The sequence below is a fragment of the Schistocerca piceifrons genome, chromosome 4, assembly GCF_021461385.2.
Source record: "Schistocerca piceifrons isolate TAMUIC-IGC-003096 chromosome 4, iqSchPice1.1, whole genome shotgun sequence".
NCBI classification, from domain to species: Eukaryota; Metazoa; Arthropoda; class Insecta; order Orthoptera; family Acrididae; genus Schistocerca; species Schistocerca piceifrons.
The window spans coordinates 58,590,639-58,617,214 of NC_060141.1; the positions used below are offsets into that span (position 1 = coordinate 58,590,639).

The following is a 26,576-nucleotide window of genomic DNA, read 5'->3' on the forward strand; positions in this document are numbered from 1 at the left end:
CCATAAATTCTGATGCATATGCGACGACACTGAAGAAACTTCAAGCTCGACTGAGTCGTGTTCGACCACATCGGCAAAAGCACGATGTTTTGCTGTTGCACGACAATGCACGGCCACATGTCAGTCAAAAAACCGTGGAAGCGATCACAAAACTCGGGTGGGCAACACTGAAACACCCGCCTTACAGTCCTGACCTGGCTCCATGTGACTATCATCTCTTTGGGAAACTGAAAGACTCTCTTCGTGGAACAAGATTTGAAGATGATGACTTCCTTGTGCACGCTGCAAAACAGTGGCTCCAACAGGTTGGTCCAGAATTTTACCGTGCGGGTATACAGGCGCTGGTTCCAAGATGGCGTAAGGCAGTTGAGAGGGATGGAAATCATGTGGAGAAATGAAAATATTGTTCCTGAAGGATGTATCTACACACTGTAAAACTTTCAAACATGTAGAATAAAAGATGGATTTAAAAAAAAATAGTGTGCATTTCTTTTGGAATGACCCTCGTATTAATGTGACTGGACCGTGTCCTTTCACCGATATGTTTTCGACGCGTATTAGTTATGGTGTACCCTGCACGTGGAAACACACAATAAAGCGCTGGATTTCCTTTGCGGATACTGCTAAAACCCGCAGGTTGACGGCGCTCAACTGATTAAGTTACAAGGCGATCAGCGAAGCGACTGGCGCCGTGGGTCGTGACCGGCGCACAGAGAGAGAGCCTCCGAATACGAGCGCCCCTGGCCGCGCCGGCGCCACATACGGCTGCTATCTGCGCCGGGCCCATCCATCCGTGCGACAGGCGAACCGCACCGCCTCACGGGTGCTCCATCACCGCTACTGGGTCCTGTCCCGGCCGGCACGACCACCACTACTTCCACAGCACGCCACGGCCGAGGCGGGCGATTTGTCGGACATGTCAGGCGACGTTAATCGGAGAGATAGTGGGGGTACTCAGAGCGGTTATTTCCTAAAATCGTTTCGGTGTTCAATAACAACGCTGCACGGATACATAGAGATCGTTCACAATGAAGGTGCAGTGCCTCTACGTTAATTAGTGTCTGTGAAGCGATAAACAGAAGTACTTAGCACTTATCTTCAAGAGCACGGAGCTACAAGTAACAGACAGCTATGGAATTCAATAACAAGCTATTAGAGTGGAAGGAGTAGCTTCTGTCCCAACTCTCGGGTTATCGTCGCGACCTCGCGAAGTGGAGGTTGTAGTATCGAGTCTCATCTCTGGCAGCGGTGAGGTTTCTGAATGTGCCGTTACTGTGTAGACATTAGAGCATAATTCATACCCAATTGAATTCTTCGTACCCAAAGACTGGAAAGCTGCACACGTAACACAATATTCAACAGAGGTAGTAGGAGTAGTCCACTAAATTATAGGCTCATATCATTAACATCGATATGCAGCATGATTCTGGAACATATACAATGTTCGAAAATTATGAATTACGTCGAAGAGAATGGTTTATTGACACACAGTCAACATGGATTTAGAAAGATCGTTCTTGTGAAACGCAAATAGCTCTTTACTCACGCGAAGTGCTGAGTGCTACTTAAAAGCAATTTCAAATTGGTTCCGTACTTCTATATTTCCAGAAGGCTTTTGACACTGTACAACACAAGCGGCTTGCGGCCAGCCGGGGTGGCCGAGCGGTTCTAGGCGCTACAGTCTAGAACCGCGCGACCGCTACGGTCGCAGGTTCGAATCCTGCCTCGGGCATCGATGTGTGTGATGTCCTTAGGTTAGTTAGGTTTAAGTAGTTCTAAGTTCTAGGGGACTGATGACCTCACAAGTTAAGTCCCATAGTGCTCAGAGCTATTTTTGAACAAGCGGCTTGTAGGCAAATCGGGTGATTATGAAATATCGCCTCAGTTACGTGACTGGATTCGTGATTTCCTGTCAGAGAGGTCACATTTCGTGGTAACTGACGAAAAGTCATGGAGTAAAACAGAAGTAAGTGATTTCTGCCGTTCCTCAAGGCAGTGTTACATTCCCCTTGCTGTCCGTTATCTATATAAACGATTTAGGAGACAATCTCAGCAGCTGTCTTAGTTGTTTGCAGATGATGCTGTCGTATATTGTCTAGTAAACTCATCACAAGATCAAAAGAAATTGCAAAACTATTTAGAAATCTGTATTGTGCGAAAACTGGCAATTGAGTCTAAATAATGAAAAGTGTGAGGTCATCCACATGACTTCTAAAAGGAATCGGTTTAACTTTGCTTACACCATAAATCAGTCAAATATAAAGGCCGTAAATTCTACTAAATACCTAGGAATTACAGTTACGAACAACTTAAATTGGATAGAACTCAAATAAAAGGTTGTGAGGAAGGCAAACCAACGACTGCGTTTTATTGGCATAACATTTAGAAGATGCAACAGATTTCGTAAAGAGGCTGCCTACACTACGCTTGTCCGTTCTCTTTTGGAGTACTGCTGTGTGGTGTGGGATCGTTACCAGATACGATTAACGGAGTACATCGAGAAAGTTCAAAGAAGAGCCGTACGACTTGTATTATCGCGAAATAGGGGAGAGAGTGTCACGAGCATGATGAAGGATTTTGAGTGGACTTTATTAACACAAAGGTATTTTTCGTTGCGGCGAAATCTTCTCACGAAATTTCAATCATCAACTTTCTCCTCCGAATGCAAAAACATTTTGTTAACGCCTACCTACATAATAAAATAAAGTAAATCAGAGCTTCCACGGAAAAAATATAGGAGTTCGTCTTTTCCGCACGCCGTTCGAGAGTGGAATAATAGAGAATTACTGTAAGGTGGCTCGATGATCCCTCTGCCAGGCACTTAAGTGTGATCTGCAGTGCATCCATGTAGAAGTGGATGTAGTTTATGGCCTGTGTGGCGTTGTTTTTTCTTTCCATGTTTTCACATGTGATATCTGTGGAACTGTTTTGGTACAGATTTTATCTATGTACACTCCTGGAAATGGAAAAAAGAACACATTGACACCGGCGTGTCAGACCCACCATACTTGCTCCGGACACTGCGAGAGGGCTGTACAAGCAATGATCACACGCACGGCACAGCGGACACACCAGGAACCGCGGTGTTGGCCGTCGAATGGCGCTAGCTGCGCAGCATTTGTGCACCGCCGCCGTCAGTGTCAGCCAGTTTGCCGTGGCATACGGAGCTCCATCGCAGTCTTTAACACTGGTAGCATGCCGCGACAGCGTGGACGTGAACCGTATGTGCAGTTGACGGACTTTGAGCGAGGGCGTATAGTGGGCATGCGGGAGGCCGGGTGGACGTACCGCCGAATTGCTCAACACGTGGGGCGTGAGGTCTCCACAGTACATCGATGTTGTCGCCAGTGGTCGGCGGAAGGTGCACGTGCCCGTCGACCTGGGACCGGACCGCAGAGACGCACGGATGCACGCCAAGACCGTAGGATCCTACGCAGTGCCGTAGGGGACCGCACCGCCACTTCCCAGCAAATTAGGGACACTGTTGCTCCTGGGGTATCGGCGAGGACCATTCGCAACCGTCTCCATGAAGCTGGGCTACGGTCCCGCACACCGTTAGGCCGTCTTCCGCTCACGCCCCAACATCGTGCAGCCCGCCTCCAGTGGTGTCGCGACAGGCGTGAATGGAGGGACGAATGGAGACGTGTCGTCTTCAGCGATGAGAGTCGCTTCTGCCTTGGTGCCAATGATGGTCGTATGCGTGTTTGGCGCCGTGCAGGTGAGCGCCACAATCAGGACTGCATACGACCGAGGCACACAGGGCCAACACCCGGCATCATGGTGTGGGGAGCGATCTCCTACACTGGCCGTACACCACTGGTGATCGTCGAGGGGACACTGAATAGTGCACGGTACATCCAAACCGTCATCGAACCCATCGTTCTACCATTCCTAGACCGGCAAGGGAACTTGCTGTTCCAACAGGACAATGCACGTCCGCATGTATCCCGTGCCACCCAACGTGCTCTAGAAGGTGTAAGTCAACTACCCTGGCCAGCAAGACCTCCGGATCTGTCCCCCATTGAGCATGTTTGGGACTGGATGAAGCGTCGTCTCACGCGGTCTGCACGTCCAGCACGAACGCTGATCCAACTGAGGCGCCAGGTGGAAATGGCATGGCAAGCCGTTCCACAGGACTACATCCAGCATCTCTACGATCGTCTCCATGGGAGAGTAGCAGCCTGCATTTCTGCGAAAGGTGGATATACACTGTACTAGTGCCGACATTGTGCATGCTCTGTTGCCTGTGTCTATGTGCCTGTGGTTCTGTCTGTGTGATCATGTGATGTATCTGACCCCAGGAATGTGTCAATAAAGTTTCCCCTTCCCGGGACAATGAATTCACGGTGTTCTTATTTCAATTTCCAGGAGTGTATTTGGAGTGTCATTCTTTTAGTCCATAGTTGGACAGCGTCGACCGTTTTCACGTACACTACAAGTACCCCTTCGATATGCATTCCTGGAGTATTTGCTGAAACTCGCTGCAACAGTTTTGTCACTGTAATGGGAGTATCGAATCCTGTGGTGCTCTTCACTACCGCACGGAATTATGCTTTCTTTTGAGATTATAGCATTTACCAATTCTAGTATTTAGTATTTAGCAATATACGGGAGGCTTTTGACGTTGCAAGAGGCGACGAAAATACAGGGTGTCTACACCGAAATTTCGTATTTTGTGAGGCAATTTAAAAAACAGTAAATCTTTCTTCGTTTCAGGTCTGACTTTTCCGTTCGGTGCAGAAGGACTTTTGCAACATCTGGCGCACTTTCATTGTTGAATTGTTGTTGGTAGAAGCAGAAATGGCGTCAGTTCAGGAGAAGGGACAAACTGTGCTTTGGTACCGAGAGTTTAAAGCCATTATTATGGTGCAAAGGCAGTTTCGTGGTGTTTACAGGGAAGCAGCATCAGACAACAAGAGCATAAAAGCATGGCACAGTCGGTTTCTGGAAACTGGCAGCACTGCAAAGGAACATGGAGGTCAGCGGGTCTCTGAAGAACAAGTTGAGAATATCCGCCAAACATTCCAGCGAAGTCCACGAAAATCAGTTCGTCAAGCCTTACGAGAACTTGAGTTGCCTCGTTCAACTGTTCCTAAAGTCCTCAGAAAGAGGTTGCGTGTGTATCCATAGAAGGCGCAGATTCTGCTGGCCATAAAGCGTGATGATAAGCAGCGACGATACGAATTTGTATGTGAAATGCTTAACCGAATCGACCGGAATCCTGCATTCCTGTGAAGTGTAATTTTTTCTGACGAGGCCACATTCTTGTCTCTGGAACTGTCAAGCATTATGTTCGAATCGGGGGTTCGCAGAATCCACACAGTGTCAGGGTAAATGTACGAGATAGCCCGAAAGTGAACCTTCGGTGTGGTCTCGCGCGTGACAAGGTAGTTGGGCCGTTTTTCGTTGCCGAAACAACTGTCACAGGAACGACGTACCTAGACATGCCGGAGATCTTTGTCTTTCCCCAGACTGGAGACTTGCAACCAAGCCTTATGTTTCAGCTAGACGGTGCTCCACCTCAATGGTTGCTGGATGTTCGGAAAGCTCTGAATACATTTCCAGGACGCTGATCATCCGGTATATTCATATCGCAGTTCGATGTAGCAGTCAGATGGCGATCCAGCAACAGTAGAAAAGGTAAGCAACAGTTTTGGGTTATTGCAGGTAACGACCGAGGGCCACGACGACGACACATTCTATGTTTCGTGGAAATAATCAGAAACTCACTTTTAATAAGCAGCAATTAAATTTGTGTGAGAAGAATGAGAAAGAGAATAAATTTCAAAGGGAAGATTTCATTTGTTATTATTAAGCGAGAGATAGAAATCCGACGGGAAGGTTTCATAGGATATTGCAGAAGGGAAGGTTGCGTAAAAAACAAAAGAAATACACAGGGCGTTACAAAAAGATACGGCCAAACTTTCAGGAACATTCCTCACACACAAAGAAAGAAAATATGTTATGTAGACATGTGTCCGGAAACGCTTACTTTCCATGTTAGAGCTCATTTTATTACTTATCTTCAAATCATATTAATCATGGAATGGAAACACACAGCAACAGAACGTACCAGCGTGACTTCAAACACTTTGTTACAGGAAATGTTCAAAATGTCCTCCGTTAGCGAGGATAGATGCATCCACCCTCCGTCGCATGGAATCCCTGATGCGCTGATGCAGCCCTGGAGAATGGCGTATTGTATCACAGCCGTCCACAATACGAGCACGAAGACTCTCTACATTTGGTACCGGGGTTGCGTAGACAAGAGCTTTCAAATGCCCCCATAAATGAAAGTCAAGAGGGTTGAGGTCAGGAGAGCGTGGAGGCCATGGAATTGGTCCGCCTCTACCAATCCATCGGTCACCGAGTCTGTTGTTGAGAAGCGTACGAACACTTCGACTGAAATGTGCAAGAGCTCCATCGTGCATGAACCACATGTTGTGTCGTACTTGTAAAAGCACATGTTCTAGCAGCATAGGTAGAGTATCCCGTATGAAATCATGATGACGTGCTCCATTGAGCGTAGGTGGAAGAACATGGGGCCCAATCAAGACATCACCAACAATGCCTGCCCAAACGTTCACAGAAAATCTGTGTTGATGACGTGATTGCACAATTGCGTGCGGATTCTCGTCAGCCCACACATGTTGATTGTGAAAATTTACAATTTGATCACGTTGGAATGAAGCCTCATCCGTAAAGAGAACATTTGCACTGAAATGAGGATTGACACATTGTTGGATGAACCATTCGCAGAAGTGTAACCGCGGAGGCCAATCAGCTGCTGATAGTGCCTGCACACGCTGTACATGGTACGGAATCAATTGGTTCTCCCGAAGCACTCTCCATACAGCGACGAGGTCAACGTTACCTTGTACAGCAGCAACTTCTCTGACGCTGACATTAGGGTTATCGTCAACTGCACGAAGAATTGCCTCGTCCATTGCAGATGTCGTCGTCGTTCTAGGTCTCACCCAGTCGTGAGGCATAGGCTGGAATGTTCCGTGCTCTCTAAGACGCCGATCAATTGCTTCGAGCGTCTTCCTGTCGGCACACCTTCGTTCTGGAAATCTGTCTCGCTAGAAACGTACCGCACCACGGCTATTGCCCCGTGCTATCCATACATCAAATGGGCATCTGCCAACTCCGCATTTTTAAACATTGCACTCACTGCAAAACCACGTTCGTGATGAACACTAACCTGTTGATGCTACGCACTGACGTGCTTGATGCTAGCACTGTAGAGCAATGAGTCGCATGTCAACACAAGCACCGAAGTCAACATTACCTTCCTTCAATTGGCCCAACTGGCGGTGAATCGAGGAAGTACAGTACATAGTGACGAAACTAAAATGAGCTCTAACATGGAAATTAAGCGTTTCCGGACACATGTGCACATAACATATTTTCTTTATTTGCGTGTGAGGAGTGTTTCCTGAAAGTTTGGTCGTACCTTTTTGTAACACCCTGTATAGAGGAGACGGGAAGGTTTCAACAGGAGCTGTTGGCAGGTAGAAAGCGCAGTGTGGCGAGATACGGCAGTAAGACGTGCGGCGTACCTCGGGCAGCGCGATGGGAGTCTCAATGGCGACGGCGCCGGGGGCAGCGGCGGGCTCCGGCGTCTCGGACCGGGCGTCGTGCCACTCGACGGCCTCGCCGTCCGACGCCGGCAGCGCGCCGTCGTCGTCGCACGCGGCCGCGCTCTGCTCGCACCTGTCGCGGTCCTCCGTTCCGGCACTTTCTGCGTCCAGATTCGCGCTCACCGACTTGTCCGCAGTGCACCTGCCTCCTCCACTCGTCCGATCCTCGGGAATTTCCTCGGCGGTGGCCGCGCCGCGTTCCGTGCCGCCCTCGTTCCTGGAGTCCAGCACGTCTCCGGGCCCGCCCCGGCCCGGCCTCAGCTCGACGCTGTCGGGCGGGCGGCCCTCTCCGGCCGGCCGCCTCCCGCCGCCGCCGGACGACGCCCGCCGCTCGCCGCGCACCACCTCCGCGTCGTCCCGCGGCGCCACCTCCCGGGCTGCGTCGGGCGCCGCCAGCTCCCCGTCTTCGGCGGACGCGGCGCCGTCGGACGCGTCGGCGGAGTCATCGTACAGGTCGCGTGCCCGCAGCACTTCGACCCTGTCGAGTGGCAGTTCGCAGACGTGTTCCTCGCACACGTGCTCCTGGCTCTGCTCCGCGACGTGGTAGTGCTCCACGTACCAGGAGGAGGTCCTGGCCGGCTCCTCCGCGCCCTGCGACGACGACGAGCCTCCGGAGGCGGCCCGCCGGCACTTCTTCAGGTAGCTGCGCACCCGCTTGGCTCGCCCGCCGGACTTGCGTCTCTCCACCACCGGCTGCTCTTCCTGCTGCTGCTGCTGCTGTTCTTCCTTAGCTTTCTGCTGCTGCTGCTCTTGCTTGCGCTTTTGCTTCTCCTGCTTCTTGCTCTGTTGCTGGTCCTGTTTCTGCCTGCTCTGCACCTGGGGCTGTGTCGGCACCGTCGGAGGTGCTGCGGCAGCTTGGTCCTCACAGCCGAAAAACTCGTCCCTCCGCTGCCAGAGTTCAGGGTCCGGAGGGATGGGCGGCTCCTCGGGATTTACCTGCAACACCGTCACAAACGACGCCGTCAATTAAGGCAAAAAGTGTTGTTGTTACATATGGCTACATTAGAAAATCATCCCGCAATACATATTTTCACATCTCACTGGATATCAACGCGAAAGTATTAATACCTCCACACATAAACATTTTGAAAATAATAATAAAAATGTAAGTGTCGTGTGACTAGGGTCTCCCGTCGGGTATACCGTTCGCCGGCTGCACGTCTTTCGATTTGACGCCACTTCGGCGACTTGCACGTCGATGGGGATGAAATGATGATGATTAGGACAACAACATCTCCGATCTAGCCGTGAATCGAACCCGAGCCCTTAGCATTCACATTCTGTCGCGCTGAGCAGTCAGCTACCGGGGGCGGACGATAATAATAATAATAATAATAATAATAATAAAACGTAAGTAACAGAAAAGCAATAACACACACTTTCTGGCGATTTGTTATAATTTTCCTGATTATATCGCTGTATAATTTACAGAAACTGACTTTCTGACATGCTTCTGCATTCAAATCTGAGTATATCAGTAGATGGTCTGAACGCATAACAGCGGTTTTACAGACAGGACATTCATTTCTGGGAAGGAGTCCTATCCTGTTTAGAGATCGGGCTAGGCAGTTAGTATATGTAATGTTCTTAGTCGAAAGTTGGCTGCCTGTTCCATCCTCGGTTTATTCATGAATAACCCCGTATATTCTAGTATGTTCCCTCAAACTTTTCGTTTTGACTTACTTGTTGGGTCTGCTACGTGGGAATCTACAATTGTTTCGTCAACAAGTTTTAAACTATCATGTGGAATAGGTTTTTGTTATACAGTTTGACTGTCACAGAGAAGAAAATAGCAACCAGCCACTTTCTACAATGCCATTTATTTATTTAAATAGCACCGTTACCAGTTTCGAACTGAAAGGTCCATCTTCAGACAGCTAGTTCACGTTACGATACATTTTACATTTGCTTTTTCCCAAACATGAAATTTCCTTGTGATGGTGGTGGTGTCGTTGAATAAACCGCGTCATTCCATTCCAGTGCTGAGGGCCTGTGATAATGCAGCAGCGAAGATTGTATGATGCACTTTTTTTTAAGTATATTTATACACATAAAGTACAGCTCACACACCCAGAAATTTCAACAAACGGAAGTATGTACACAAAGGTGGCAATGTCGCAACCATAACGATATTATAATTTGCCGAGCATATGCATCGTTCTAGGGAGAACCAGAAGCATAAACAACTGTCCAGTGTGGCGCTTACACCATCATTGCCAGTGCGAGGCTTGGAGATGTGTCGAGCGTGTGGTGTGGGACAGAGACACAGAAAGCGGACTGGCGACCCTGCAAGGAATCCTCCGTCTTCTTCCACGCAGAAGGCATCGGGCGCCCGCCTTCCTACCTACAAACCACTATAGTAACGACACAGAGCACACAGCTTGGAAACAAGTGGCACAGGAGAGTGATTTCTATGCTTATTCCGCATGTGATTATGTTCCGCATTCGGTTCGTCAGAGTTGTCGTCAATACTCAAAATGACAGGGAAGAGCCACGTAACCAAAGTAATGTAACCACGTAATGACAATCTCCAGACTGTAATTAGCTAGGGCAATACAAAGTTTTGTCAAATCATTGTTGCAGGTATTATCAACAGTCTCACAAAGGGACCCTCCATACTGCAAATCACGGATTTTGATGCGCTTCAAATATGTTGTAGTGGCGCTTACCCTGGGTACCTGGCTATCCGGTTTTTTAGTGACGGGCCTTGGTTTTTGAGAAAATTGATTTTGAAGTTCATTGCGCGATTTGTATATGTGTTACATTACATATATTCCGAGCAAGTCAGCGTAGCGTAGCGGTAAAGGTTCACGGCTACTGCGCTGGAGGTACTGTGTTTGAATCCTACTCATGTACTTTTTTTTTTATAAAATCGATCGAATTTTTCAATTTTATTTCAAAGAATATCAACAAACAGTGTAAGGTGTGCAGTATTATAAAGATATTTCAGTAATTAATTTTTTCAAATTTTCATTCCGTTTATGATTCGCATCATATTCTCCCAATTCATCTCTGTCTTTCGGCCAAGAGATCCTGTATTGCGATACATATCTCATCGCCAATTGCAACGGAATTGGCAGAGATCACGCGAGGCGGTGTAATCGTTACGAGATTCAAATCGTGGAGTAGATTTTCGGTGTATTTAAAGGCATTTGTGATTTCGCCTTTTGATTCTTCGTTCAATTCCTCTACTTCTGGATCTTCTTCTGGCTGCACTACTGCAGAAACACTTGGTTCTTCCATTTCAAAGATTTTTTCTAACACACGGCACTAGAGAAGCTTTGCGAGAAACTGACGCTGTAGTTAGATGCGAACGTAAAGGAATGCAACTCGCATCCTGATTGGCCTAGGAGCTGGGGTTCCTGTTACGGCTAACGGTATTCACCGGAGAGGGGACGATAATGGGCGGAGATCGATTTCAGGTAATACAAGAAGCGACCGTTGTACGAACATTTGGCACTCCAACTGCGAACCACAAACAGAACGAATATTTGAAAAAATTAACAATTGAATATATCTTCACAATTTCGCACACCTTACACTGTTCGTTGATATTCTTTGAAATAAAATTGAAAAATTCGGTCGATTTTGGAAAAAAAAGTACACGAGCAGGATTCAAACACGGTACCTCCAGCGCGGTAGCCGTGAAACTTTACCGCTGCGCTACACCGGCTTGCTCGGAATATATGTAATGTTACGGGTATACAAAGCGCGTAATGAACTTCAAAATCGATTTTCTCAAAAACCAAGGCCCGTCGCTAAAAGAAATCGGATAGCCAGGTACTGAGGGTAAGTGCCTCTACAACATATTTCAAGAGCATCAAAATCCGTGATTTGCATTATTCAGGGTCCCGTTGTCAGATGTATAACATCAATATAGCTGAAATATACCCATCGTGAATAAAGTAAACAATGTGTTTTAAGTATCATTTAAAAACGATCGACCTGGAATAAAGACCATGTAATGGACAGAACTGTAGGTCTTGGAGTATTCTAGTTAAGGAGAATGCATACTCTTTTAAAACCAATCTCTTTTTTACATGTACGAACCTGATCCGGATTTAGCTCGGCTGTCTCTCTAAGAAATAACTTGAACACATTGCGTTACGATACACTCTGAACTTCTTCGTAATTTAAAGCTCTGTTGCAGAGGAATTGGAAAGTAAAGTCTCCTCCGTATCAAGGTCAGCTGAGACTGAAGTCCAGCTTACTTTAAGAAGTAACAGGGAAGCAGCGGCCGAGTTCCGTGTAATGAACGCTCGCAGCATTGGGTTGGAAGATTAGCGGAACAAAGGAAAATTTTTAAGTCAGGATGTACTCAAGAAGATTTAAATCTCTTTCAAGAAGAGTACCAGTGTAATCACTGATCCACCTCCTTGCTTCTTGAAAGATCGCATCTTGAAGTCTGGTTCCAGTATAGAACAAGTGGGCAATATACGAACCTGTCAAACCTTCCGTTGCGCCGTACACTCCCCTGCATCATGAGTTCGATTCTGGAAGCTCTTTAACAACACTCACGTTCAGAAAAAGACAGAACAGCTTGAATGACTGGAGATAGGACGTTCATACTCACAGGGCATGTACATTAGCATGTTCTGCAGAAATGATTCTCATTTCGGTCTTCTCGGTTCGGTTCAGTATGTGCCCTGTTGCCTACTAGCCACAGGGTCCACCATGGACCCTGGTAACTTGTTCCATGCGTGACGGCATCGACGCATGTAAAGCGCGAATGGCGTCTGGTGGTGTTCCCATCCGTGCTGCATTCACCTGGTTCCAGGGTTCACCTGTGGTGGCTGGCATTGGGACGTAGAGCTGCACCCACCATTTCACCATACCCCACACATATTCGACTGGCGACAGGACTGCTGATCTGGCAGACCAGGGCAAATGGCTGGCATCTTGTGATGCCAAGAAGGCTCGTGTTCGTTCAGCAACATGTGGTCGTGCATTGTCTTGCTTAAAAATGGCGTCTGGGGTTCTGTGAGGAAAGGGTATGGCTATGGGTCACAGGATGTCATTCACATACGTCACACTGGTCACAGTGCCCTGGACAAGCATCAGCTGCCTTTTGTGTTTGTACCCAATAGCAGCCCACACCATAAAGCCTTGAGTTGGTGCTGTATGTCTTGTGCGAATGCAGCCACCATTTTCAAACAAACAGAACCTGTATCTGTCCGAAAACACTATCTGATCCCATTCCTGTCCCCATGACGTCGTTCCATAGACCATTGGCATGTAGTATATTCTTGCACGTTTGTCAAAGGCTGGGGGAGAAGTGGACGACGCGCACGTAACCCATGCCGTAATAAACGGCGACAGACTGTCACCCCTGATGATGTACGACGTATTACACTCTTATACTGTTGCGCCACAGCCGAGGAGGACGCAGATCTGTCCTGCAATGCAGTTCGGATGAAGAATCAATCTTCCGCGGGGGTTGGTCTGGGTGGTGCGACCTGGCCCAACCCGTCGCGTTCTACAGCCTTCCGTGAACCATTCTGCACACACCCGTTGCACTACGGAAACACTTCGTCCCACACGAGCAGTAATTTCCTGTACGGATGCATCACATTCTCTCGTTCCAAAAATACGCCGCCTTTCAAACTCACTGACTTGACGGCATCGTTCACGCATACGTCAGTGAGGCATCCTGCACGTCTGCTAATGTCACACTCATCCATTACCTTCGTTTTATTAAGATAACGACAGCCGCAGGCACATTTTACCTGTCGGTGGTGTTGCGCCACGATATCTATCTTGATCTTGAACCCGCGGGCCGACATGGTTCAAATGCTAATAATTTCCACAGAACATACTGATTTACATGTCCTGTGAATATGAATCTCCTATCTCTAAACGTTCAGGGTGGTCTATTTTTTCTGAACATGAGTGTATTTGCATCTAGATAAGATGTAATATTCAGTTAAGCTCAAAAACAAAACCAATAAATAAAAATACCTATCACAACTGCTTATCTAACAAACTTAAAGCATTACAGTGGAGTAGTGAAATCAGGATTATAAGCTTAATGAATTAGAAATAATAAAAAGAAGACTTATATGGAAACTATTATGTCCTCAGAAAAACACAGGATTTTGAAAATCATGAAATAGCGACGAAATTCTGAGTACATTGAAAATATAGCAAAACCAATGAGGAAGATGAGGTTACAATTTTTTGGACATATTTACAGAGTGGATGACAAGTAGCTCTTCAAATATCTTAGCGAAAAGAAATTAATAACCACCTGGATTGAAGCCGTTAGGAAAAACTTGGAAAGGAGAAACGTAAGAGAAGAATTACTGGAAAGACAGATTTCTATGAAAAAAAATTTAAACCCGGAGGGAAAAAGTAACGAGCACAAGGCGGTCTGACGAAAGGAAAAAGAAAAGGTGAAACAATGAAAGAATGCTGGAATAAAAGGGAAGAACAACAAAGGATAAAGAATTAAAATTGCAACGTCGCGCCCAGAATGCCTTAACGCAAGGGAAAAAAAAGCAAAAAGGTAGTGTTACTTTACATGAGTTATTTCCAGAAAGAAACTTCTTGTTTTTGTTTCTTTTTTTTTTTCTTTTAAGGAAAGAAATCTTTCACAACCGGACGTAAGTACAAATGAAAAAGTAATAAGATCGAATTACCAATTGCAGTTAACGATTCGTCTTCAAGGGTATTAAAAAGAAGATGAACCTAGAGATTACATAAGTTTCAGACCAATCCTTCAATTGCTTCCGGAGGAATAAGTGCTCACGCCAACGGGGGTTTCAGATGTTGATAACCTGTTGTGTAAATACAGGTGCGCTTCCAGACACCTCCACTCCGCAACCTGTACATGTTCCTGGAGACCACAGGGCGAGGAACACGACCGACAACCCAAAAAAAGCGAGCGGAGGGAGTCGTTTAGCGATTCACCAGGGTGAAGGTCCCACTAATCTGGGGGACAATCTGTTCCCAATCACAGCCTCCATCGGATAAGAGAGGGTAGCAGCCCGTCGCGTTAACGTGTGATCGTCGCTGCGTGACCAATTAGGGCATTAGCTGCGGGGGCAGCGCCAGCAGCCGCGTCCCGATACCGCGATAGCCGGCAGGTCAGGGGCCGGTGGCGCTCGGCGAATACGGTGGGAGCGGCCAGCCAAAAGCGAAAGCTGTGCGGTTCAAGTGCGCCACACACTCGTTAACGAACGGTGCATACACCGATAGTGAGCGAGTGGGAGTTTCTTTTGTTTGTGTCAGATATGCTAGCGTCGCCTTGATAGGGATAGTACTAGCATAGTAACAGGTCAGCCGAACAAGGATACAAATACACATCAGCTTACAACTTTTTGGAGGAAGTACGTACTGGCGCGTCCTGTTTTTCAGAATGACCATTTGAGACACTCTTTGATTTTCTTTGTCAGTTTGTACTTACGCCATGTTTGCGCAATATACAGGGTGATTCAAAAAGAATACCACAACTTTAAAAATGTGTATTTAATGAAAGAAACATAATATAACCTTCTGTTATACATCATTACAAAGAGTATTTAAAAAGGTTTTTTTTCACTCAAAAACAAGTTCAGAGATGTTCAATATGGCCCCCTCCAGACACTCGAGCAATATCAACCCGATACTCCAACTCGTTCCACACTCTCTGTAGCATATCAGGCGTAACAGTTTGGATAGCTGCTGTTATTTCTCGTTTCAAATCATCAATGGTGGCTGGGAGAGGTGGCCGAAACACCATATCCTTAACATACCCCCATAAGAAAAAATCGCAGGGGGTAAGATCAGGGCTTCTTGGAGGCCAGTGATGAAGTGCTCTGTTACGGGCTGCCTGGCGGCCGATCCATCGCCTCGGGTAGTTGCCATTCAGGTAGTTACGGACAGATAAGTGCCAACCTTTTTCGTAGGACTCTCCATACAGTTGATTGTCGAATTTGCAGCTCTCTGCTAGCTCTGCGAGTCGATTTTCCTGGGCTGCGAACAAATGTTTGCTGGATGCGTGCTACATTTTCATCACTCGTTCTCGACCGTCCAGAACTTTTCCCTTTGCACAAACACCCATCCTCTGTGAACTGTTTATACCAACGTTTAATACACCACCTATCAGGAGGTTTAACACCATACTTCGTTCGAAATGCACGCTGAACAACTGTCGTCGATTCACTTCTGCCGTACTCAATAACACAAAAAGCTTTCTGTTGAGCGGTCGCCATCTTAGCATCAACTGACGCTGACGCCTAGTCAACAGCGCCTCAAGTGAACAAATGTACAACTAAATGAAACTTTATAGCTCCCTTAATTCGCCGACAGATAGTGCTTAGCTCTGCCTTTTGTCGTTGCAGAGTTTTAAATTCCTAAAGTTGTGGTATTCTTTTTGAATCACCCTGTATATACCAATCCTGTCCGTCACTCTGGGAATGTATGGCAGAAACGCCATACCCGACACTTCTTTTTCTGATTCTCACTTCACCGAGTGTTTGGCTGTGTTATCTAATATCACTTGCGGAGTACCCCTTGCTCCTCAGAACACTCTCCACGTGTTGCATTTCGCGTCTGAGGTGCTGTGGCTCACTTTTTCGTTACAAGTATCTTAATCATGCTTCTTTGTTGGCTCAGATGGTGATTTGATAGTTTGTGCAGGTATCGGTACGTGTGTGTCGGTTTTCGATACACGCTGTGTGCCAGGTTTTCACCATCCCTTGTGACCAGCACATCTAGAAATGGTAGTTTTTTGTCCTTCTCTACTTCCATAGTAAATTTTATGTTGTGGAGACTGTTCAAGTGTCTTAGGAAGTCACCGAGATGTTCTTCACCATGCCTCCACACAATGAAAGTATCATCGACGTATCTGTACCACACTTTAGGTTTACAAGATGCAAAGTCAATTGCCTGTGTTTCGAAATGTTCCATGAAGAAGTTGGCCACCACTGGACTAGGAGGACTATCCACGGCGACGTCTTCCAGCTGTTCGTAGAAGTTGCCATTCCACGTGAAATAGATAGTGGTGAGACACGCATGGAACAGCTTTGTGATGTCTTGCGGGAAGATGGAACCGATGTGCTCCAGAGTGTCCCTGAGTACCACTTTTGTACACAAAGAAACAACATCAAAGCTGACTAGCATGTCGTTTGGTTCAAGTTTCAGTTTCTTCAGGTTCTCAATGAAATGTCCTAAGTCAGGGCTTCACAACATACGTGCTCGCGGAGCAAGATGTGAGCAGCAAGGGGCGAGTACAGAGCAGCGCGAGCACGCTACCCCCACTACCGGACCAGAGCGGAGAGTGGGGAGAGTCACGTGGGGCACACAACAGCTGCCGCCAGTCAATGTAAATCCGCGGCCACCTGCAGGGATATCACTCACGAATTATTACTGCGACAAATGAAACAAATAAAGGAGAATGTATACATGCCACATAATTTTATTAGCTTAGTGTATGCCTCTACATTCGCATTAATTTGTGAACTGTTACACAATAAAAGGTGTCACTGAAGTGTGGGATTCTCGGTTATCTTGTACTTTTTGCCCTTTACAATTGCGTCTATGTTCGGAGTAACTGTTCTTGTGCATTTTAGGCGCAGCGTGCAGTTTAAATTTCGATCAGACAATGCGTTTCTCAGGCGCGTCTTGTTACATTTCATTGCAGAGAACAGTTGTTCACAAACATACGGGGAACCGAACATTGATATTATTGTAGCCGCCAGTTTGTGCAAACGAGGAAATCTATCCTGAGGGAAGTGTCTGTAGAATTCCAAAACGTTTTTCTTATTCTGAAATTTGTCTTTGTATTCTCTGTCACACTGCAGGTCAGTAATTTCTTGCTGCAGCTCAGGACGAATCTCTTAAATATTCGCTGAATATGGAGAGAACAGATCAAAATCACTGTCTAGTGCTGTCAGATCTTGAAAGCGCTGATCAACTAAACTATATGAATAACGTTCACAGTCTTTGTGAACATCTTGTATGGATGATAATTTAGGAAAATGAGCTAGGTTTCCTGTTTCCAGCTGACTCACCCAAAGTGTCAATTTCATTTTAAAAGCTCGTATTCGATCTATGAAATGAGTAATTAGCAGATCTTTACCTTGTAGTAAAATGTTCAAAACATTAAGATGGCTAGTTAAATCTGCTAAGAACGCGAGATCACATTCAAACGTGCGCGCGCATTTCCCCTCCCTCCCCTCCCTCCCTACTCCGCGACATTGCACCTGCTCGCGAGCACGTGCCTGAGCAGACGCGAGTACTCGCGCTCAAAACCGGCCAGTTGTTAAGCCCTGTCCTAAGTCCTTAACGTATGTGTCAGTCTTCCCCACGTGCGGCTGGAGCAGAGAGGGCAAGTGTTTTGCCTGTTTATACGTAGGTGAGCCAGGAGCGTTAACATTCGATCTTAGTGGAACGTTATTCTTATAGATCTTAGGGCTTCTGTGTTGCGCAGTTTCCTCTATATGTCCGCCGGCAGAGAAGACGTCTTGATTAACCGATTCGTATTCCGCGTGATTCGCTGCATCGGACCTGCGCTTAGTTTCCGGTAGTCGTCGGATCTAATAGGTCTCAGGTCTTCTGCTCATAATCTTCGGTCTTCATTACGACGGTCGCATTTCCCTTATCGGCAGGCAGTACCAATATACTATTGTCGGCGTTAAGGTACTTAATGGCTTGTACCTCTTCTTTCTTCAGGTTGTAAGCAAGTGGTTTTGCTAGGCGCAGTATCCTAGCTGTTTCAGTGCGTATTTCCTCTGCTCTTTCACAAGGGAGGGTCCGAATGGACGCTTCGGTATTAGCAACGATGTTCTCCATGGGTACAGTTCTCGGGATGATAGCGAAATTCTCTCCTTTTTGAAGGACGAACACTTCCTCTTCGGTCAGTTGTCGTTCAGTGAGGTTGGCCACTGTGCGTGACATGACATGTCGGGAATCACCTCATCAGTCTGCTTCCGGCATCTTGCAAACTTTTTCTTCTGTCGCTCAGTGCAGGGCTGTAGTTCGTTCTGTGTGCTCCTGTGGGTTATACTGTCGATCTTATCCGAGTTGTCTAGACGCATTCTGCTACTAAATTGATAGAAAATGTCCGAAAGTTCCTCATCCGTTCTTGTCAAGTCTCCATTAAGACGCTCGTAACGCGGGCAAGACGAATAACTGAGCCACAGCACCTCAGACGCGGAATACAACACTTGGAGAGTGTTCTGAGTATGAACGGGTACACCACAAGCAGAAACAGCTGCCATCACATGTCCGAATTCCACGCTGGCATGACCGTCACCAACAGGAGACTACTGTTTGTCGTCGCACGATAGTGTTCTTCGCAGCAGCCAGGGTCCCTCGGCTGTCATGCCGATATGAAGCCGACGGATTCAAGATGACCATACTCAACACCAAACAAGGTATCCGCGTTCTCCACGCGACTAGCTCCCGAGAGTACACACACATTGTTCCTTGGGTTGTGCAGGATCTTACAACCACGTCACGCACCTTTAGTCAGATAATGACTTGCTTGCAACACGGACAATGCGAAGGCCTCTGGTACACCGCGGACTGTTAGTACAACGACCATTCTTCTGACTTCCTGTGATGCAGGAGATGAAAGAGGCGCGCCGACCTTCGGTTCCCAACGGCAGCACTGGACATGGGAGTGGCACCACGTCATAGTTCCAGAGGAGTCCTGGTTCTGCTTACAACACCACGATGGACGTATCCATCTGTGGAAGCTCCGACGAGAACGCATTCCGTATCGTCAAAAGGACGCAGAATCTAGTGAGATGGTACGGTGTGTCACTGGGGACACAATACCATCCCCTCTGGCTCGCAAAATTGAATGTCTTTACTGAAGCGAGAGATTGAAGTAGGTAGCTCTGCCCAATATTCGGGGTCTCCGTGGCGTTGTCGTTCAGCAACGCAACGCAAAATGCTGCCCATGCTGTCCTGACCAACCGCGATACAAAGGATGTTCGACTGTTGCCCTGGGCAGCAAGTTCTAAGATTTATCAGATAGAGAAAACATCCGATCATGACTTGCTGAGACAATGCCATAGGCCAGCCGGAGTGGCCGAGCGATTCTAGGCGCTAAAGTCTGGAACCGCGCGACCGCTACGGTCGCAGGTTCGAATTCTGCCTCGGGCATGGATGTGTGTGATGTCCTTAGGTTAGTTAGGCTTAAGTAGTTCTGAGTTCTAGGGGACTAATGACCTCAGCAGTTAAGTCCCATAGTGCTCAGAGCCATTTGAACCATTTTGAACAATGCCATACTAGCACTCACCAATCATTACTATAAATGAAATAGCAAGCATTTAAAGCTGCACGGAATGACGTAACCGAAATTGTCATCAATGTCTAGCAGGATTAAAGTCACTGTTTTTGCCAGAGGTGGCAGGTCTGTGTCTAGTAAAATTTGCATACTTCCAAGGTGACAATTATTGAACTTTAAGAACAAACATAAATTAGGCTGGAACTACAGTATGGACACACTTTATTTAACACGTAAATCTCACTACAGACATTCGGATTTAGGTTATGACATGTTCGATATGCCTCCCATCATTGGCGATGATGTAACGCAGACGAATAGCAAAATTCTGCATGTCCCGCTGAAGTGTCGGAACATCGATGCTGTCGACGACCTCCTGAATGGCTGCTTTCAGCTCAGCAGTGGTTTCGGCGTTATTGCTGTACACCTTGTCTTTAACATAGCCCTACATGTGTTCAGATACGGAGAATATGGCAGCCAATCGAGGCCCATGCCACAGCCAGAATGCGGTCCCCAAAGTGTTACTTCACCAAAATGAAAGCCGACCGGAGTGGCCAAGCGGTTCTAGGCGTTTCAGTCTGGAATCGCGCGACCGCTCCGCTCGCAGGTTGGAATCCTGCCTCGGGCATGGATGTGTGTGATGTCCTCAGGTTAGTTACGTTTAAGTAGTTCTAATTTCTAGGGGACTGATGACCTCAGAACGGGGAAACCAGCTGGCTCTATGGTTGGCCCGCTAGATGGCGCTGCCATAGGTCAAACGGATATCAATTGCGTTTTTTTTTTAAGTACGAACCTCCATTTTTGTTACATATTCGTGTAGTACGTAAATAAATGTGAATGATTTAGTTGGACCACTTTTTTCGCATTCTGATAAATGGCGCTGTAATAGTCACAAACATATGGCGCACAATTTAAGACGAACAGTTGGTAACAGGTAGGTTTTTTAAATTAAAATACAGAACGTGGGTACGTTTGAACATTTTATTTCGATTGTTCGAATGTGATACATGTACCTTTGTGACCTCATCATTTCTGAGAACGCATGCTGTTACAGCGTGATTACCTGTAAATACCACATTAATGCAATAAATGCTCAAAGTGATGTCCGTCTACCTGAATGCATTTAGCAATACGTGTAACGACATTCCACTCAACAGCGAGTGGTTCGCCTTTCGTAATGTTCGTACATGCATTGACAATGCGCTAACGCATGTTGTCAGGCGTTGTCGGTGGATCACGACAGCAAATACCCTCCAACTTTCCCCACAGAAAGAAATCTGGGGACGTCACATTCGGTGAACGTGCGGGCCATGGTATGGTGCTTCGACGACCAATCCACCTGTCATGAAATATGCTATTCATTACCCTATTCAACCGCACGCGAGCTATGTGCCGGACATCCATCATGTTGGAAGTTCATCGCCATTCAGTCATGCAGTGAAACATCTTGTAGTAACATCCGTAGAACATTACGTAGGAAACCAGCATACATAGCACCATTTAGATTGCCATCGATAAAATGGGTGCCAATTATCCTTCCTCCCATAATGCCGCACCATACATTAACCCGCCAAGGTCGCTGATGTTCCACTTGTCGCAGCTATCGTGGATTTTCCGTTGCCAGTGTATATTATGCCGGTTTACGTTACCGCTGTTGGTGAATGACGCTTGGTCGATAAATAGAACGCGTGCAAAAAATCTGTCATCGTCCCGTAAATTCTCTTGTGCCCAGTGGCAGAACTGTACACGACGTTCAAAGTCGTCGCCATGCAATTCCTGGTGCATAGAAATATGGTACGGGTGCATTCGATGTTGATGTAGCATTCTCAACATCGACGTTTTTGAGATTCCCGATTCTCGCGCAATTTGTCTGCTACTGGTGTGCGGATTAGCCGCGACAGCAGCTAAAACACCTACTTGGGCATCATTTGTTCCAGGTCGTGGTTGGCGTTTCACATGTGGCTGAACACTTCCCGTTTCCTTAAATAACGTAACCATCCGGCGAACGGTCCGGGCACTTGGATGATGTCCAGAATACCGAGCAGCATACATAGCACACGCGAGTTGGGCATTTTGATCACAATAGCCATGCATCAACACGATATCGACCTTTTCATTGGTAAACGGTCCATTTTAACCCGGGTAATGTATCACTAAGCAAATAGCGTCCGCACTGGAGGAATGTTACATGATACCACGTACTTATACGTTTGTGACTATTACAGCGCCAGCTATCACAAAGCGAAAAAAGTGGTACAACTAAAACATTCATATTTCTTTACGTACTACATGAATATGTAATAAAAAATAGGGGTTCCTATTTTTAAAAAAACGCAGTTGATATCCGTTTGACCTATGGCAGCGCCATCTAGCGGGCCAACCGTAGGGCCATCTGGTATCCCCCTTCAAGTTAGACGAGTTTCGTTCTTTGTAGTTTTTTTCGTTTGACGCTTATTTCGTGAGATATTTGGCCCGGTCACGATCAATGGACCACCCTGTATTTCCAGATCACTTAAGAATTTAACCATATCTTCTCCCTACCTTATCAAATATATCAAGTAAGTGAAACTTTGTTATTTTCTGTTCTGCCCGGTATTGCAGTTTTAATGGGCAATAGTGTAGACATGATTTTCAAAATGAAATGAACTACCTATAGCAAATAATAATAAGTATCTAAGCATGATGACGAAATAAGTTTTCCGAGAAGGCCGTTTTCAAGTAATTATAATTATTGTCCCGCAAGAAAGGTGAAAGAGAGCACAGTACGTTCATGATGAATGTCTCCTGTATGAAAGGCACAGTATGGTGTACGTCTCTCGGTACACAGTACAGCCGCAGTAACTGTCATATAGAAAGCTTGCACGCAGGCAGCTGGAATGTAGGTGCCCGTCGGTCGGCCGATAGGGAATGTTGGGATTTATGCAGAGTTTCTCCGAGCGGGCGGAAGCGGCCGGCACTGCAGAACTATACAGTGCAGTCGTAAAGCAGCCGCCCCGCAGCGACCCCGGGGCGGCGAAATAAACGCACGGCGCCCTGCCGGCAGCAGAAGTCACTGCCAGGCCGCTGCGGCTGCATGTCGGTCTTCCCTGGGTACCAGGCGAGATCACAGAGTCATACCCACGCACGAGGCGAAACACAAGCAGAGGGACGCGCGTACACAACGACAGCGAAGAAAACGTACATGCACGCAAACGTGAAGCGTTACACTTCGAAGAAACAGTTCGATGTGTATCAAACTTGGTGGAGATGTCCGTTATAAAAATCAGTAAGAGGTGTCGTCCTCACGGGCACCAATACACTCTTGCGCGTCTTGTGGCATGAAAAAAAACAACTTCAGAACATCATTTTGAGTCATTTATGGGCCAAGTCTAAAAAGCATGTCGTATCATGAAAACTCCTGGCGGGAGGCTGTTATGAAACTGTAAGTGTTCCCACTAAATCCACAATATGTCCTACGGGTGACGAATCAGGGGACGGGTTAGTCCAGTCAAGATTCCGTACATTCCTCAGGGTATTTGTTGTCAACTACTGTGTGGGGGTCTTGCATTACGATGCTGGAATACGCCATTTGACTTTCTACTCATGATGAGTTGCGAAAGGTAAACCATCCCTGCCACACAGCTGCGAATGTTCAGCCTTGATTCAGCAATTACCGAGTCGGCCCTGCTGTCATGGCCAACAGGTCTTCATGCCACGATTCCAAGAACTGGAAAGCTATAGGTCTCGAGAATCGCTGCTTTCTGTGACGTTTAACGCCGCGCGGTTTGAGGCGCCATGTTACGGATTGCGCGGCCCCTCCCGCCGGAGGTTCGAATCCTCCCTCGGGCATGGGTGTGTGTGTTGTCCTTAGCATAAGATAGCTTAAGTTAGCTTAAGTAGTGTATCCGTCTAGGGGCCGATGACCTCAGCAGTTTGGTCCCTTAGGAATTCACACACATTTGAACATCTATGACGTTTCAAATGGTTCAAATGGCTCTGAGCACTATGGAACTTAACATCTGAGGTCATCAGTCCCCTAGAACTTAGAACTACTTAAACATAACTAACCTACGGACATCACACACATCCATGCACGGGGCATGATTCGAACCTGCGATCGTAGCGGTAGCGCGGTTCCAGACTAAAGCGCCGAGAACCGCTCGGGCACTGCGGCCGGCGCGTGTCGTTTCGCCGGGTAGCCTTTGGCAATATTGACTCCATCTGACCGCCACAAACAGATACAACACTCATAGCTGAACGCCACAGAATGTCTCTGGCTCTCACCATGAGAACCTCTGTTATCTGTGAAAGGGTAACTGGAGTTCTCAACACTGCTTCTAGTTACATACTGCGACGGTGCGTGGAGACATTTACGACTGTTGTTATTTATAAAAATATAGGGAATCCGATACATCAGTATTTAAACGAATGTAATTATGGGTTCTGGGTATATCGAAATAAAATATCGGTAAATATATTTGTCGACGGAAATAATATCGACGTACCTGCACATAAAAATATCGGCTGCACATTGTAAGGATAGAGCTGGTTTAGAGGTGTATATTTAAGTATTGATTTATTATTAGATATTCTGAACATCAACAAGCTAGCAGCCTGCCTATACCCCTTAGAGCAAGAATGGAAAGGTAAACGATGCACGTTCACGCTTGGCGATAACCACTTTGCTAACAATGGTGACTGCATGTACGTGGAACAATGAAGGGTGTCCGATGGGTCCGTCGTTTTTTCTTTTTTTTTTTTTTTCCTTCAATGCCAGCGACCTAGCGGTTGTAGTGGCAAACTTGTGTGGTGAAGCTACACGTTGCTGTTTCTGTTGGTAGCATTTCACCTTGCATGTCTCCGCCCACCGCAAAGGCCAATCTTGTCATTTAGGTTTTTGTTCATCAAATTCCAGCAGCTGTTGTTGAAGAATGCCGATATGAAGAAATAGTACATTAGTAGCGTTCGAATGGTTCAAATGGCTCGAAGCACTATGGGTCTTAACATCTGAGGTCATCAGTCCCCTAGACTTAGAACTACTTAAACCTAACTAACCTAAGGACATCACGCACATTCATGCCCGAGGCAGGATTCGAACCTGTGACCGAAGCATCTAGAACCGCCCGGCCACAACGGCCAGTATTACTAGAATTAAAGATTGTTTTTCAACGCAGCTGGTGTGCTATTTCTTCACGTCTGAAATCTTGTTATTCCATTCACTCCCCCACCCTCCCAATGCAGTCGGACTTCTTCTTTTGTACCAAATATACTTGCTTCACACAGCCAAAGAGAAAGTTTGGACGTGATGAAAGCTCAAAAAGTAGCAAAACTCCGTCACGCGCTGAAAGTAAAATTACGTTCTTCTACAATGTCAAAAGAACAACTTCAAATACTTACCGAAAATTGTGAAAAAAATATAATATAAAATAAAAATATCGGCATTCGATATTGTCATTTTGATATCGATATATTGGAAGAAAAAATTGCCAATATATACATATATCGATAATTTTTGGAAAATATCGATATGTCGATACCTTATGACAGCCCTAGTGACATTCTCGTATGCCATCTGTCCACTCGTCAGAGCCAGTCCGACAGTCCTATCTGAACGTCATGCAGTCCTGCCTCGCTCTAGTCCAGAGTCAATTTTCTCACGACTCGTTCTGCAGTCGCTGCACAGCAGGTTGTGCGATCTGTCGCTACGGTGCTCCCTCGTCCCTCGTGCCAATAATTTGACCTTTCATGAAGTCCGGTATTGGACAAGCAGCTGCACGTGCAAGTGCACGTCCAAAAAATGTTCAAATGTGTGTGAAATCTTATGGGACTTAACTGCTAAGGTCATCAGTCCCAGAGCTTACACACTACTTAACCTAAATTACCCTAAGGACAAACACACACACACACACACACATGCCCGAGGGAGGACTCGAACCTCCGCCGGGACCATCCGCACAGTCCATGACTGCAGCGCCCCAGACCGCTCGGCTAATCCCGCGCGGCGTGCACGTCCAATGGGCATGCTATGTTGCGACCTTGATCCGAAAGGTGCCAGAAACGTTAGGCAGCCCAAAAGCCATTGTGTATTCACAGAATTCTTAATTTGTAGGAACGGCTCTTTCTGTACTGAACTGACCGAAAAGAAGCTCGAATAAGAATGAAATGTTGATCAGTATACTCCACAGGCATGGAAATACTTGAGCATCAGTGTCTTAGTGTTCTGTCAGAGTGTTCGTCGTGTAATCAATTCCTTTTCACTCAGTGTGTGTGTATATCATTCTATTTCGTGAATGTGCACAGTGCTGTACTTTGCCCGTCGCCGCACCGTGTGAAACCGATGCACCGTCAACGGGAGAGGCGGCACGTGGTAGCGGGTTCGCGCCATCGCACGCCGCCCCCGGACGGCTGCTTTCGCCGCGCCGCCCCACCCTAACCCGCCTCCCGGGGTCAGCCCGCAATTCCGCTGCGTGCATCACGACCGCCGGCCCCATATTGCGCCGGCGCCGCCAATTCCGCGCTCACGACGCGGAATACATTAGCCAGCCGCCACTGCGCCCCCGCTCTCGCCGCCGTATGGGTTCATTCCGCACTCTCTGGCTCCCACCTCTGCGGGGTGACGTCACTGCGACACAACCGTGAAGCGGACACGGGCTGGGAGAGGGCACCTAGTTTCCGTCCGTTTCCAGCAGACGTGTGCACCATCATCCGTTTTTCATACTTTGCGGTTCGTTCCCGTC

At 47.0% G+C, this 26,576-nt stretch overlaps 1 protein-coding gene across 1 annotated transcript in view; it reads right to left on the minus strand.

Annotated features, from left to right (window-relative positions):
• LOC124795592 (headcase protein-like) overlaps positions 1–26,576 on the minus strand; it is a 216,941-nt gene that overhangs the window by 15,557 nt on the left and 174,808 nt on the right. Inside the window, exons 2-3 of the mRNA XM_047259664.1 lie at positions 7,945–8,579; positions 7,563–7,860 (exon numbers count right to left, since the gene is read on the minus strand). Coding sequence (XP_047115620.1) covers positions 7,563–7,860; positions 7,945–8,579 — 933 coding nt within the window. The remainder of the gene's footprint in view (positions 1–7,562; positions 7,861–7,944; positions 8,580–26,576) is intronic.